The sequence below is a fragment of the Micromys minutus genome (assembly GCF_963924665.1).
Source record: "Micromys minutus genome assembly, chromosome: 1".
In the NCBI taxonomy this organism is placed as follows: Eukaryota; Metazoa; Chordata; class Mammalia; order Rodentia; family Muridae; genus Micromys; species Micromys minutus.
In genome coordinates this window covers 259,138,805-259,154,463 of record NC_137969.1, presented here as the reverse complement: position 1 = coordinate 259,154,463, position 15,659 = coordinate 259,138,805, and the positions used below count along the sequence as shown (strand labels likewise).

Below are 15,659 nucleotides of genomic sequence, written 5' to 3'. Positions count from 1 at the left end.
CTGGAAAAAACAAGAAAGCAGCTGGAGACTCTGGTCCCTTACTTTGCTCTCAACACCCCACTGTGGCCACTTGGAACTTAACACCCTGCCCAGCTCTGACGAAAAGCAAGAATTATAGTGTTTGCTTAATATGGCAAATGGATTTTACAAAATGTGAACAAATTCTTATTTACATATGCAAATACAACAGAGCAACTCAAGAAAGACTGAGTTTTCACCATCAGATTAAGCAGAAAAGAAAAAATACAGAAAGGCAGGCAGTGTTCTGTCTGTACAGTTTCCACTATCACTGGAACATGCTATGGTGCTCAGTGAACAAGAGAGGAGAAGGGAGAGAAGCTGTGGTCCTGGTTTGGCAGTCACTAGTGAGTGGAAACAAAGACACCTTGGGTGGAAGGCACCTTAGAGGACAGGAAGTGGCCCTAGGAAGACAGAGCCCTGCCTGAGTATAGGTGGTGACTCTGGTCTAGCAGGTGTTCCCTTTAAGAATCACGGGGATGCTTCCCAAGGACTCTGCTCTCCAACGAAGCAGGGCTAGAAGTTCTCCAAGGGAATGAGTGCGCTGAGCTCCAGAGGCAGAGGCTTTGTGAAATCTAATTCCTTAGAGTTCTACCACGTGGATGCGGGGATGGTAAAGGCTGTATTCTTTGTCCCTCGACCCTGCTAACCAGCAAATTATACCTCTGCCCACAAAAACAAAGTGTGCACACACACACACACACACACACACACACATACACACGCATACTCACACACGCCCACAATCACACAGAACACACATGTGCTCACACACACACTCACACACACACACTCACAGATAGGCACACAAGACATGCCACACAGGGCACACACATGACACATGCAAACACACTCATATACAACCTGCGTGTGTATGCATGCACACACGATACATGCACACACATGCGTACAACACACATTTGTACACATACAACATAGGTACATACATTCATACACCCAGGACACACTTGAGTGAACACACACAGGACACACACCTATGTGCTTCTCACACACATACACTTGCACACATACATTCACAGACACACATGCACACAAGACACATACACACATAGGACACACACACACACTTGCATGCATACGTGCAGACACACACACAGAAACACACATGTACACACACAACAGATACACACACATGCTTACACATAGGACACATGAGTTCACACACATACAGGACACACACCCATGTGTGTGACACACATACACACACTTGCATACATACATGCACAGAACATACACATGCGCGCGCGCGCACACACACACATACACACACACACACACCACCGCACAGAACAATTTGCTCTCTTCCCACAGTGTCCCACAGGCAGCACTGCGTCTCTGATGTCATCCTTGGTCCTCCCTGTCTCCTCCCTCTGTGGCCTCAGGATACATACTTATCCAGCCTGACAGCTACTGGCTCTTCCTTCGGGGCATTCTTCCTACTTCTCCCTCAGTGACAGACTATGGACTGGAGTATAAGCCAAACCTTTTCCTTCCATGTTGCTTGGGGCCAGAGTCTTTTATCACAACAGAAAGCAAACTGGAACAGTCTTTCTGAGCTCAAAACTCCTTACATGGCTTCCTATCTCACAGATAAAGTGAAACCATCCTTCCTTCAAGAGCGTGTGACTAATAAAGGCTGAATCTATTTGAGGGAGATGGCGTCACTGTTTGATCTCTGCGGTCTTTGATTTTATTTATTTATTAGCGTCATCATTCACACACACATGCACACACATGCATACACATAAATACACACACATGCACACACAACACAAATATGCATACAAACACGCACACACATGACATACACACATACACACACACATACTCACACACACTCACGCAACACAAATACACATACATATATAAACATACACACATGACATACACACATGAAACACATACACACATATGCATACACACATGCTGGTACACACACATGCACACATAACACAAATACACATACAAACATGCACACACACTGGCACACACACACATACTCGCAAACACACATACTTTCACACACACACACACACACACACACACACACACACAAACACACGACATCTTCCTGTCCCACACTGAATTCCGGTATGGTGGGAAGGACTGTTCATTTAACAGAGCAAATACCTAGAGGAAAAGACAGAAAAGTAATTTTTTTTTAAACATAATGACTACAGCTGACTTCTTCAGAGGCTATTTTCCATTGCCAGCCATTATACTAACAGAGGACATTTTCTGAGCAGCCACACACTGTTGTGAGCCTCCTCGGCCCAGGCACAGTGATGATGCTGAGCTAAGGCTGAATGGAATCGGGTGTCCTTGGACCTCTTTCTCAGAGTTTATTTGGGGGATTTGAAGCTAAGTGCCTACCACTATTCCAAACGCTAGTGCAGGCAGCCACAGAGGGTCAAATTTTCCTACAATCCCTGTACTGCTCTCAAACATGGATGTGGCCTGATAACAATGCGCCATCTGTTCCCACGCCTGGGAACCCCTGTCTATAAATGGAGATTTGGGGGGACTCACCACCTCCGTGGCTGCAGGAGTAATGAGAAACCACAAAGACTAAGACCAGTCTGACCTGACAGCAATCTAAAGAGATGAATGGAAACTTTCTTCACCTATGACCCAAGGACAAAATGTGCCAGTTCAATCATGAAAATATTTACTACTCAAAAAGTATTTGTTTATCCAGACAGTAGTTTTTCCTCTCCAAGTGTCCAGAAAATCTAATTAGGATAAGTCATAAGTACAAAGGGCAGATCTGGGACAGAGGTGAATGGCAGAGTTGAACTTGGTCACAGCTGTGAAGCATTCACTATGGAGAAACGAGAATTTCCTGTGCTGTTTACATGTCAGGAAGAAACTATAGCAGGGTAGGGGAGTGAGGGGCGGGGGAGGGGAGTGAGGGGCAGGGTAGGGGAGTAAGAGGCAGGGTAGGGAAGTGAGGGACAGGGTAGGGGAGTGAGGGATAGGGTAGGGGACTGAGGGGCAGGGTAGGAGAGTGAGGGGTAGGGTAGGGGAGTGAGGGGTAGGGTAGGGGAGTGAGGGGTAGGGTAGGGGAGTGAAAGGTAGGGTAGGGGAGTGAGGGGTAGGGGAGGGAACTGAGGGGCAGAGTAGGGGAGTGAGGGGCAGGGTAGGGGAATGAGGGGCAGGGGAGGGGACTGAGGGGCAGAGTAGGGGAGTGAGGGGGCAGGGTAGGGGAGTAAGAGGCAGGGGAGGGGAGTGAGGGGCAGGAAGGGTGGCTTAGCAGGTAGGTTGTTGTTATACAGGGTGCTTGGGTTTGGATGTCACTGGTGTAGAGCTGATGTTGAACGCATGCGTGAAAAGCAGAGCAAAGACTAAACTCTGAACACTTTGTGTTTGGAGGTCAGGGTTTTAAATGCATGTTTTACTATTATTCAAGCATGGCCAGCCTGGATGATCAGAGGCCAGAAGATTTGGAAAAACAATGCTGTGAAATGGCACTGTGTTACAGTTCCCAGGAGAAGACGTGTCATGTCACACCGAGCTCCACAATCAGCAAGGCAGAAGTGGGGAGAGAAGACACAGAGGAGAACCTTGGTCTGTGTTCTCCACAGGCAGTAACAGTGAGGCAGGATTAAACAGGCTGAAGAAAGGCTAGTAAGAATAGTTTCACCTGACTCCAGGGAACAGGGTTGTCCCTGTTTGCCTGGTACCTGGGCCTGCTGTGCTCAGGGCAGGTGAAAGCCAAGTGTCCAAAGAGGGGACTGCACTACAGAGCTTGTACTGATGCACACATGAAAAGCTCTTGCACAGACAAATTCCTGACTTGCCCCATGAATTGACCAGCCCTTAGAAGGGCATCTCCTCAAGGTCAAGCAAGGCCCCAAACTCCACCACCCTTGGAACACAAAGTCCATGCAGTGAGAAGAAACATCATCAGTGCCGACAGTAAGATGGCAGAGGCAGCCGATGCTGTGCCAGGGAGCCCAGGCAAAGGCTGCTTTCAAAAGAAGAGGAGTCGTAGCGTCAAAGATGCTGACCTGTCCAGGAGAACCAGGACTGAAACTCAACCACTTTATTTGGCAACACAGTAAATAGGCTTTCAGTCATCACAGGTCCTGTTAAGTGGAGAAAGCCTCCTCTCAGACAGGAAAGTGGCCCATGCTAGCTACCTCCCACGTCCCACAGGGCATCCTGTGGAAGAGCAGGGAAAGAAGCAGACACCATATGTGAATAACTGTACTGTGTCAGACCAAAGGTACACCCTAGGATGAGTGTTCATGTGAACAGCAGACACCAGATCACTTAGAACAAAACAACAACAAAAAAGCAGAAACCTATTTTTTCTTTACATATCCTCTGTATCCTGAACTGAGCATTAGCAATCCTGACAAGTCTTTTAATAACATAAATGTTACCTGCCTGTAACTGGAAGACTATGGTTTATGTATTCAAGGGTCAGGGACAGACTGGAGCCCAGCCTCTTTACCCTTGTGAGCAGAGAGACAACGTATTGCAGCCAAGCGGGGTCTTGGCTTTGAGAAGCATCAGCTCTCAATCAGGGTCTCATCATGACGAACCATTGTACGAGTCCCGATGGAACGACTAGGCTGTCTTTCGTGTTACTGTTAATTTCTCAAACCTCACTCACTCTCCTCTCCTCCCATCCATAGTGAAGAAAAAGAAAGAACAAATGAATGGAGGGAAGGAGGGAGAGAGAGAGAGAGAGAGAGAGAGAGAGAGAGAGAGAGAGAGAGAGAGAGAGAATATGTCAGAAGTTTATCCCAGATAACTTAATTTGGGCTCCTGTCTGAATGAGGCATTACAACCGGTCTCTTTCCCTGAGACTATATACCCTGACAACCAACTCAATCCTTTCAAGTTATCTATTTCATAAGGGAATAAAGACTATTTCACAGAGTGTCAGACATTTGTTTGCTCAAACTAGGCAGCGGGCAGGCACAATACCATCTCTCTTCCTGCTGTGGACATTGTGGGTAGGCACTGTGGAGGCCGTTCGTCCCTTTTTAAATCATAAAGATCCCCTTTATTATGTCTTTTCCTCTTTAAAAATACATTTGAAGGGAACAGATTTGTGTTTATACAGGGACATTAAGTGGTTTTCTGGCATCATTTTAAAGTCATTTAGAAAGGATGGCAAATTAGGGGACCTAATGTGGAATTGCGTAGGTAGAGCTTAATAGCTTTCAAATATCAAAAAGGTTATTAAAAGCACCACAGGATGAAGATTTTAGCTCATAAATGGAAAATGAGAATCAAAAGGACTTCAGAGGGCATTGCAACTAGAAGTCAAGAGCGAAAGAGCATAAAGCTAAGAGAGACACAGAGGAACAGATCTTCCCTTTAAATTTACCAACAGTAATAGTAGGGATTTGCCAACTGCAAGTCTAAGACAGTCCAAGGACATCAGGGAAACTTCACAGGCAAGGGAGGACATGGGCTCCCCCTTGAGGGTTGGGCAGAACTTAACAGTTGGGAAAAAAAGGCAAAACAAGAAGCTTAGCTCCAGCAGTTGAGGAGAGCCAGTGTGGGCTGAAGATTGAAACAATGGAGTTTCCAGGACAAAGTCAGAGCTATAATGAAAGTATGTGCAGGAACCATGGGAGAGTGTGCAATTCGACTGAAAGATGACAATGTCCCTGGGCATCTTTTCTCTGACCATCCTTTATTCTACGTGGAAGAGCTCGGAGGCAATGATCTAAGAATAGTCAACTGCTGCACAGAAGTTGGGCCATACCTCTAATGCAGGCCGGATGTATGTCTTCTCTCTCCAGAAGAAAATGGTGGTTCAGTAACTTTATTCTTTTATGCATGGTGCTTGTTAAAGGAATAAACAGGTCCTTGGGTCTCCAGTGACCGTTTGGACCAGTAAGTGACTGTGACCAAATACTCATGCCAAGTGCATGAAACTCGCTGATGAATGTGGCATTCTATAGTCTGTTCTCACCCCAGGACCTGCCATTTGTATCCACAGTAATAGGTATGACAAGAGATTGCAAGCCATCTGGAACAGATTAAGGCTTGAATTTTTAAAATACCTGGCACTTTTTAAAAAACTAGAGCAGGTTCTGGAGTTAATCTACACAAGGCTACCTCAAACACCCGCACTTTGACTTGCTATCTGGGAGAGGCATGGGAGGTTAAACCATGACTACCTGCAAGACTATTCAGTACCCTCCTGCCCCCTCCTTAATCTGAGCATGCCCAGGGATGTAGAAAACAGGAAATGGTAGAGGAACCCTATCAGAGAATGGCAGTCCTTTGGGGTTAATGTCAGTCACCGTGGCTATGCCTGGTTAGAAAGCCATGTCACTCCTTCTTAGAGAGCACCTTGGAATCTGCTGAAATGTGCCTTGACCTCTCTTAGATGCATCTGACCTCTACAAAGAGCATGGCAAAGGGTGCTCCGTGTTGACATCATTCAGTGACACTGGAATCTACATTCCTAAAGCACAGCTCTCTGCCTGCCATGGTGAAGACAGACCTGCCATCACAGTCCTCTAATGCTTCCAGAACTCTTACGACTCTCTTATGATGGGACCATCTGCTAACGTCTGAGAACACATCATAGCAGGCGTAAAACACTGAGCTTAACAAAAGTTAGACCGGCCGCTGTAAACGCAACCACCAAAACTATACTCCCTGTCTGTGCGACATTGGTCAAGGCGTTTGACTGCAGTGCCTCAGTTTCTCACTTGTAAAACAGAAATTAGCAGTGCCTGTCTTAAAGAATTATTCTGAGGTGAAACAAAAAACTGCAAGGCATTCTTTTAGTACAGGGCCTGACACGAAATATATGCCTGACATCCAAACTTCCTATCAGAAATGCATCATTAATATATCCTTGGCGAAAGACTGAATTAACCACTCAACAGTGTCACTTTTAGCTAATAAGAGAAAGGTATGTTTGCTACAGTCGGAGGAGTGCATCTCTTGGAAGCGACAGTCTCTACCTGAGAAGTAAGGGCAGTTCACCTGTCTTAAGAGGCAACAGTATGGGGCAGTGTTCTGATACCTGAAGAACTCTGTTAAGTGATTCAGCTGACATTTCAATCTGCAACTCCCTTCTGAAATCAGCTCTTCACTATTGCGAAGGATAAACAAGGCATGTCATAATCCTCATACCATGACTCAAGGAAGCCTCTGCTAATTAATTTTAACCATTCAGTGACTCACTCTCTTCAGGTGGTGATAAATGATTCACATGTTTTGATTTGCCAAACATGGCATCTAGATTATTTTCAGAAATGTCTGTTGAGCTCCTTCTTAGCACAGTCACGACTTGGACAGTACATAAGACGTGAGTTATTATTTCATTCCAACTTTGGCCCCATCATATGTTTATACCTAATTTAGATCATCTATTTCTTTAGCAGAGAGTCTGAAGCATCGTGGAGCAGCTGGTAGAGAAGCCATACCTAGGATCGGAATAGCAATGGAGCCATTGTAGGAGCTGGAAGGAATCTCCAGCAGTGTCTTACCTCCCTCAACTTAGAAATAGTATTTCTAGCACTCAAACAAGTTGGGGATCTGCAGGTGCAGGGCATCTTCTCTAAGGAAATACAGTTGACAGTGGTACCTAGTGGCACCTACTCACAGGTCACAGATGCCGGCCCTCGCGGGAATGAGACGCACAAGCTCCAGCAAGAGCTTGACTCCCTTCTGCCATTCTTCCTCTCTTTCAAACTCACAGTACAGGTAGCTGCATTCATCCGAAGAAAACTGGTAGAAAACGTAGTTATCCTGAAAGTATAGGTGTTGGTCCACTGTTGGAAGCAAACAAGCAAAAATGTTGTGTTTTAGAGTCACAAATCACGTAAGAAACTGGAAAGTCCAATAATTAAGGAGAAACCATAGGCAAGACTGTGCTCATACACCTGAACTTCACTCACTGGCTGGTCAGCTTCACTGCTTGAACTTTGATATAACATTGATATATTCACACATGGGCTATGTTTTCTGCTTCACAGACACGAGATGACCAAATCAATATCAATTCAAAGAGGGCAGCAGGCAATGCTGCAAACACAGCATAGTAGCAGGCTTCAGCCAGCAAGACTAGTGGCTAGCTGGGGGTGACTGTGGCCCTGCTGCGGGGACAACTGGTGATGTCTAGAGACATTTTTGGTAGTCACAATAAAATGGAGTGCTACAGGCAACGAGAAGGAAAAAGAGACGGATGTGTTGCAAAAACTCCTATATGTACAGGACAGTTCTCTGTGACCCCCGACACCAAAGAACTGTCTAACTCAAAATGTCCATAGTGTTGATGTTAGGAAAGCCTGTTTGAAAGGAATCAAAAAATTAGAGATGGTTCCAAAAGGCATTTACACAAAATGTGTGGTTAACCAGAAATCTAATGTTAACCAATGAGCCAATAAAAGCTCCCCACCTCAAAAATGGTCAATTGGCTTTCTAAATAAGAGTGCTAGGGGGCTGGAGAGATGGCTCCGAGGTTAAGAGCACCGACTGTTCTTCCAGAGGTCCTGAGTTCAATTCCCAGCAACCACATGGTGGCTCACAACCATCCATAATGAGACCTGATGCCCTCTTCTGGTGTGTCTGAAAACAGCCACAGTGTACTCACATCTAATAAATAAATAAATCTTTAAAATAAAAAGAAGAGTGCTAGGTATCAGGGACTAAGACATTTACAGCCATGTCCCCTCTGCATAGCTCTTTGACAGTGATACCAGAAACTGCCTTCAATATTTATCATCTATAAAACCAAGGGCTTCTCAGTACTGACTAGCACCCGAGAAATAAAGATTAAGTCAGTTCAGTTTCTACTCCTTCAGTTCCCTAAGTCCAACTAAGAAGAGAGAGGTTGTACAACCATCTAGCTTAGCTTCTACTTAAGCATCATTTTCTGGCCTGTTTGAACAGCTAGTGATATTCACAACCCACACATCTATATGTTCATGATTATTTAACTAAGACAGCACACACAGCACTCATAAATCAGTTTCTGATGATTATACACATCATGATAAACCACTCATCTGAAGCGACAAAAGATATCACTGAAAAAAGAATGTTTATGAGCAGAATGAATAGGGAGAAAGGCAGAGACTTTTCCAAGTGTAAGTCTGCAATCAACAAGTACCTAATCATGTCCACAGAGGGTGTGGGGAAAGTAAATGAATCAAAAATGATCTGTCATCTTTACTTAGAAAATATGAGTGTAAAAATCTACCTTCAAATACGATTTCCATCCAGATTATGACATCCGCTAGAAGATCAAGCATGGTTTGGTCTAGCAGTTTAACAAAAACAGTGACCGTGTCTTCAAAGTAAGGGATACTAACCTGATGACATAATCCCCATATCCAGTAGGAGCTGCCAGACCCCAATGGCCATAGATCGACACTGGACAAAAGGACAGTGTTCCAGGAGCCAGTCAACCAGCTCGGACCCCACGCAGCTTCTCCTGGAAAAAAGCAAAGCCACAAGCAATGAGAAATTTTCAAAACAAAACAATGCCTGACGCCATTCCCTTCACAGGTCTTTGTCTAAAGTAAGCAAACCAAGAAAAAAATGGCATTGCCTCTTCTTCATCTTCAGGCTAATGCTAATATAGTGATAAGCATCCAGATATATGTTTCTCTTACATGAGGACACTGGAGGCAAGAAAACAGGCAATCAGACCAACAGTCGATACTAACTTCTAATTCTGTAAGACACCTTTCATGTTAAGGATCAGAGTGTTAATTAACTAATTTCTCGGTGCTTCTTTCAATTAGCCGGCATCTTTGGGCTTGGAAAGCACTTTAGTCCATGGATTAAATACTGTCATTATTTTCCAAATTCTCAAAACATTGAGGCTCCACAGCCTTTTCTGCCTGTCTGATACGGCCTGGAACACAGAAGCACTCGTACATTTGCTGAACAAGCCAAACCTCCACATTGCATCCGGTAGCTACCACTATGCCTGTCTGAGCACAGGTGGTCATGAGGTCTCCTAGTCCAGGCCTTTCAACAGCACTGTGCTCAGCAGTTTCAGGGATGAACAAGGATGCTGTCAGGTGTAGATTTTAATATATCAAAGCTACCTGGAAACTTAGACAACCACCCCATCCAAAAAGAAATAAAAAAAAAAATCCCTTAGGTGTTGCTGATGACCGAAAAGCCCAGACTCTCTTAACTTTCCTGTCTCATTTGGAAGGGTTTACTCTGTTTGAGACACTGGCTTGGAAAAAATATGTTAAATCACAGAATTGCCATGACAACCTTAATGGAAAACGGGTACCATTTCCGAACACACTATTGATTTCATTGTATCTGGTCCCTTTCTGCCCCTCCCGAAACCTCGTCATTATGTTTTTAGTTGCTCTTCCCATCCATCCGACCAGGAAAACCATTGGGGACAAAAAGAAACTCTGTCCTTAATATCTCGAAAGCAAATAAAATGAGATGAGATGCTATGCATTTAATTTCTAATCCCCCGACTTGTTGGCCAGATCTACAACAATCCAGTTAAAAGCCTAAGTCTACAGGGTGGAGAGGAGCGGAAAGGCTAAACTCTGAGCTTATTGGAGCACAGAGATCTAAATGCTGACAGTAGCTCTTAGCCACAGTGTATTTTAAGTCTCCCACTCCATCCAGAAGCTTCAGTGGAACATCAGATCAACCCAGAGCTATGTTACCAGGTGGTAGCACTTCCATACAGAAGTAATGAGCTACAGAGCCATGTGAACCCATGTCCATATGGAGGTGAGGAGCTACACATACATGTGAACCTGTGTCCATATGGAGGTGAGGAGCTACACATACATGTGAACCTGTGTCCATATGGAGGTGAGGAGCTACACATACATGTGAACCCGTGTCCATATGGAGGTGAGGAGCTACACATACATGTGAACCTGTGTCCATATGGAGGTGAGGAGCTACACATACATGTGAACCTGTGTCCATATGGAGGTGAGGAGCTACACATACATGTAAACCCATAGACAGCTGCATTTTACCCATCTCTGGGGTAGAAATTTTGTTTTTTTTTTTTTTACCTCTTTCTTTCTTCCCATTATAATTTCCAATTATCTGTGATAACACAGACACTAAACTTTAAAACATAAAGGGTTTGGTAGCAGTTAGTGATTCATGTATCTAAAGGGAAATAAGGTCTCAGGAACTAACACGCTCTTTCTATTGCACAGACTAAATAGAAACTTTTCAAAGCCTTTATTGTGGATTTTCACCTAGCATACTGGGACACAGCCCCTCCATTTACCACCAGACAAATTTAAGTGATCCATCCTAGACAACCCTGTTAGTAATTTATCTTCAATCCTAGAACATTAATCAGTCCATGGACTATAATGGAGAAAACATACAAATACATACTCCCTCCCAACTCTGCTCCTATAAAACCCTAAATACGTTCTAACCTGGATCGCTCACCTCTCCATGGACCAGATTAGATCTCCATTTCAACCAATGCCCTCAGGGATACAAACAAATTAAAACAAACATACAAACACCCTAAGAGCAAAGGTAGACTTTAGTGTTGCCTCCCATGACTAGCATGGGTTCTCTGAGCTTGCTTACAACTAGACATGAGGACTTATGTCTGCAATGCTAGTTTTAAACAGTCGGATGTTCACTGGACATGGGAGTACTTTTGTTATTACATTCTCTGTGTGTGCAGAGGCTTGAATGTAAAACGTCTCCTGTAGGCTCATGGATTTGACCACTTGGTCCCTGGGATGTTACTATTTATAAAGTGACAGAATTTTAGACCATGGGTTCTCAACCTTCCTAATGCTGTAGCCCTATAATATATAGTCCTTCATGTTGTGGTGACCCCCAAAAATTAAATTATTTTGTTGCTACTTCATGACTATAATTTGCTACTGTTGTAAATTGTAGAGTAAGTATCTGGTATGGGGACCCTGCTTTAGAAGGTGCAGCCATATTAGAGGGAGCACATGACTGAGGCTGAGCTTTAAGAATTTATTGGCTAGCCTTACTTCCAGTTAGTTCCCTCTGCTTCATGCTGGTGGTTAAGATGTGATTTCTCAGCTTCCTGTTTGTTCACCTGCCCCATCCCCTGACATTACAGGTACCATTATCCAAAATGGACTCTTCCCGAAGTTGGCTGTTGCACTGCTGAGCTCACAGCAGGCTGTGATTACGTACTCAACTTCTCCACAAGACTAGGCTTCTCAACTCCTGGTCATGATGAGGGCAGGGTTAATGGGACCCTACACATCCCTGGGGGATTATAATCTGCTAAAAGTTGTTAAGAGAAGGACAGTCATTCCCTTCTGTGTCACAAGGAACTGGTAAGGTACCAACGCACCTAGAAACAAACTCCCAACTACACTCATGTAACTTTGCCCCCTCCCCCAACAAAGAGACATGACAATAGAAGAGAGGCTTGTGGGAAACAGGGAGGGGACAACATGAATGGGACTTTACACAGACAACAGCAGAGGCTGAAACTCACTGTGCACAAGTATGAACCCATTATTATACATAATGATATATGCTAACAAAACGTTAAAACATTGTATTTGCAGAAACTGGTTCCTGTTATGAGGCATGAGGGAACTTTCTAGAATATAAACACCCTTCGTATCTTAAGGATAGTTAAACAGATAATGATTACATAGGTATATAGTAAATAAAAATTTACTTGGTTATACACTTGACTTGTGCACTTTTGTGTATAAATTATACCTCAGACAAGAGTTCTTAACCCCAAACATCTGGGAATCACTATTCCCAGGATGCAGACCATCATGAAATGTTTCCAATGGAAACATTTGTTTCCTGTGGCCAACGAAAAAAACAGGAATAGTAAACTGATTTTCTTTTACAGGTTAAATTTCTATAACTTGAAGGAACATCCTTTGTTGGTAGACTATGCCCTCCTTTTTGTGATGCCTGAGTGCTACCCCACTTCTGTTGTTATCTCTTTAAGAAAAGCGACACTATTTAAATAAAGTTGTAAGAAAAAAAGAAGAAAAGTGACAATAAATAATATTTCATTTCCTCTTGGTTTAATTTTCCTTTGGGATCATTCAGTGTTAGTCCACCTTCCTGTCTTGTAGCATGCACCCACCTCTCAGGAGAATAAGAGCGAGATGAGGGGGAGGGGGAGAGGGAGAGAGAAATCATGTAGTTAGGAGTTCACATTCTTTTAGACCCAGAATCCTAACCATGGCCATAAGCAAGCAACCCTTAGGATCCTCAGCAGAGAGAACACATCTGTCCCTCTGACTGATAGATAGCCTGCTACTCTGTGCTCAAGGTTACAATTGTATCACAGGCTGGTTTTCTGACAAGGTGTTAAGAAATTGTGTTACCTGTAAAACCCCTTGAGATTCACTCTGTCCTTTACCAGGTCAGCTGCTTGAACGATAATAATATTCCTTAACGCTCTTCCTGCGCAAGAAGAATTCTCTCCATAAATCTAAAAGAAAAGACCAACAATCACTGTGAATATAGAACAATAATGTGACAGTCTGTGAACTCCCAATAGCATGCTATATATAAGTTTCATGACCAATTCCCTGAGCTTCAGACACATTTTAGCCTATGAAGCTACTGGCCTATAATTACCTTACTTTATTTTAGCTGATGGTCTACTTAGGCTATCAGACTATAATAACTTTTCCAAATGTACAGTACTTAACTATAATTGCAATATTCTTTTAAAACACAAAGATTTCTGTGTAAAATATCCATTATCTTGAATATAGTGCTTTAATCACTACAGAAAACTAAAGAATCATTTAGTCTATTTAGATTAATCACAAACAAATCTACTAGTTTGGCCATATTGTTAACTCATGCATACGAAAGCTCTCAGAAGATAGTTCTACACTGAGTGGATAAGTTAAAGATGGTGGAATGTCACAGCAGGCTACATTGCCCTGAAGCATCAGGTAACCTCAGAGTTCACAGCACTTTCCAATTCAGTCTCTCAAAGAAAGATTTCATCTAACGTCCTAGTCCTCTCATCCCTTCCCTGTCCTTGGAGATGAAGATAGGCACCTCTGCTGAGCTCTCAGCCCTATTTTTAAAATACCTCATTTTACAGAGTTGTACCTTCCTCTGTAGCATCATCAGGCTGTTTCATATGCCAAGGAGGAGAAACGCAATGAGCTTACTTCCTAAGATAAATGCTTATGGAACTGCTGTAAGCTCCCAAAGTCTTACAGTTTTCCGATTGTTCTCCTTCTTGCATACTGTGAAATCTATTTTATGTGTATGAGTACTTCTCCTCCCAAATGTATTAATGTAAGTATGTGTGTCATATGGTGCCTGAAACCTCTGAAACTCAAAGATACTAGATTCTCTGGAACTGAAGTTACAGATGGTTGTGAGCCACTGTGTGGATGCCAGGAATCGAACTCATGTCTTTTGGAGGAGTAGCTAGTGCTCTTAACTGCTGAGCCATCTCTCAGTCCCTATTTGGTTTTTTGTTAACTCCTTTTTCTTTTATTTTCTGGCTGTGATTGGTTTGATCTCAGGGCTCTGTGCGCACAATGCAAATACTCTGCAAATGCACTTATACCTCTGGCCCTCTTAGTAAACTATTCACCTAAAAGTATTTTATTTTGTCTTTTAAAGCAAACAAATTGATAATATATTGGTCATGACTTGATAGGAAATAAGTGCTTGTACTTAATTCTCCCAGTATCATCACGTGAACAGAATTTGATGAGAAAGTAAAAATGGCCAGAAATTATGCCTTGATAACAAGTTTTTAAAAATCAAATCTTGAGCAACTGACATGACAGAAAGTTGCTGAGTCAGAGGCATGAGTCAGCTGATGCTTAACTAGTCCTGACACCTACAAGGTTCACTCAATAATATAAAGCATTTAATGAGCAGCTGACACATACAGATTCTATTCCAGGTGCATAACATAGCGCAGAGCAAGGCAGACACGGTCCTCATCTCCATCTCCTGTTCTGAAGAATGGGAAAGTGTGTCTGCTTCTTTAATATAGCACAACAAACACATGCTCATCTCTTCTCAGTGGTGAACTCATAGAGGACAATGCCCTTAGACAGAACTACACATGAGTCTAGTCTTGTTGTGTACAATGATTACTATTTGAAAACTCTTGTGTTACCATCAATACAAAACTTAGTTACATATTTACTCTGTTACACTGATTTCAAGACATGCAGAAATTAGTTATTTCTTATCTCCTGAACATCATGAATCATGGCAATGGTCAGGGAGTTTCAGTTTCTTTGGTGGTCTTCCCTGACAGGGAGACGGTGTGATGAGTGCATTATCTCTGCAAAATTCCAGGTCAGGGCATATCTAACATAAACATTCTCCACCAGCATTTGTCAACCACCATTACAGAACATACAGAAGGATAGAGAAAACAGCTTCATACCTGAGAAGGACTATGTTCAAGGTATGGATTGGAAATTCTTCTTGAGAGAGTCTATTTTAAGAGAAAAAGAAAAGGAGGAAAAATTAAACTCAAACAGATACTGTAAACTTAATAATAATAATAATAATAATAACAATAACAAAATAAAACAAAGCAATGCAAGTATCAGGCCTAAAAAGTATCCACACTGAAGATGAATATAATAAATTTCAAGTGTCTCCTAAGATCATCTGATCTACCTTCACATCATTCAGTCAGGACT

The 15,659-nt window shown here is 43.0% G+C and overlaps 1 protein-coding gene across 2 annotated transcripts in view; it reads right to left on the bottom strand.

The window, feature by feature from the left end:
- Positions 1 to 15,659, bottom strand: part of RAPGEF5 (Rap guanine nucleotide exchange factor 5) — a gene marked incomplete at its 5' end in the record, with an annotated part of 212,147 nt that overhangs the window by 157,466 nt on the left and 39,022 nt on the right. For both annotated transcript variants that reach the window (XM_080940475.1, XM_080940476.1), the window contains 4 exons: positions 7,628 to 7,796; positions 9,339 to 9,460; positions 13,344 to 13,450; positions 15,398 to 15,448. In XM_080940475.1, the coding sequence (XP_080796601.1) occupies positions 7,628 to 7,796; positions 9,339 to 9,460; positions 13,344 to 13,450; positions 15,398 to 15,448 (449 nt within the window). The remainder of the gene's footprint in view (positions 1 to 7,627; positions 7,797 to 9,338; positions 9,461 to 13,343; positions 13,451 to 15,397; positions 15,449 to 15,659) is intronic.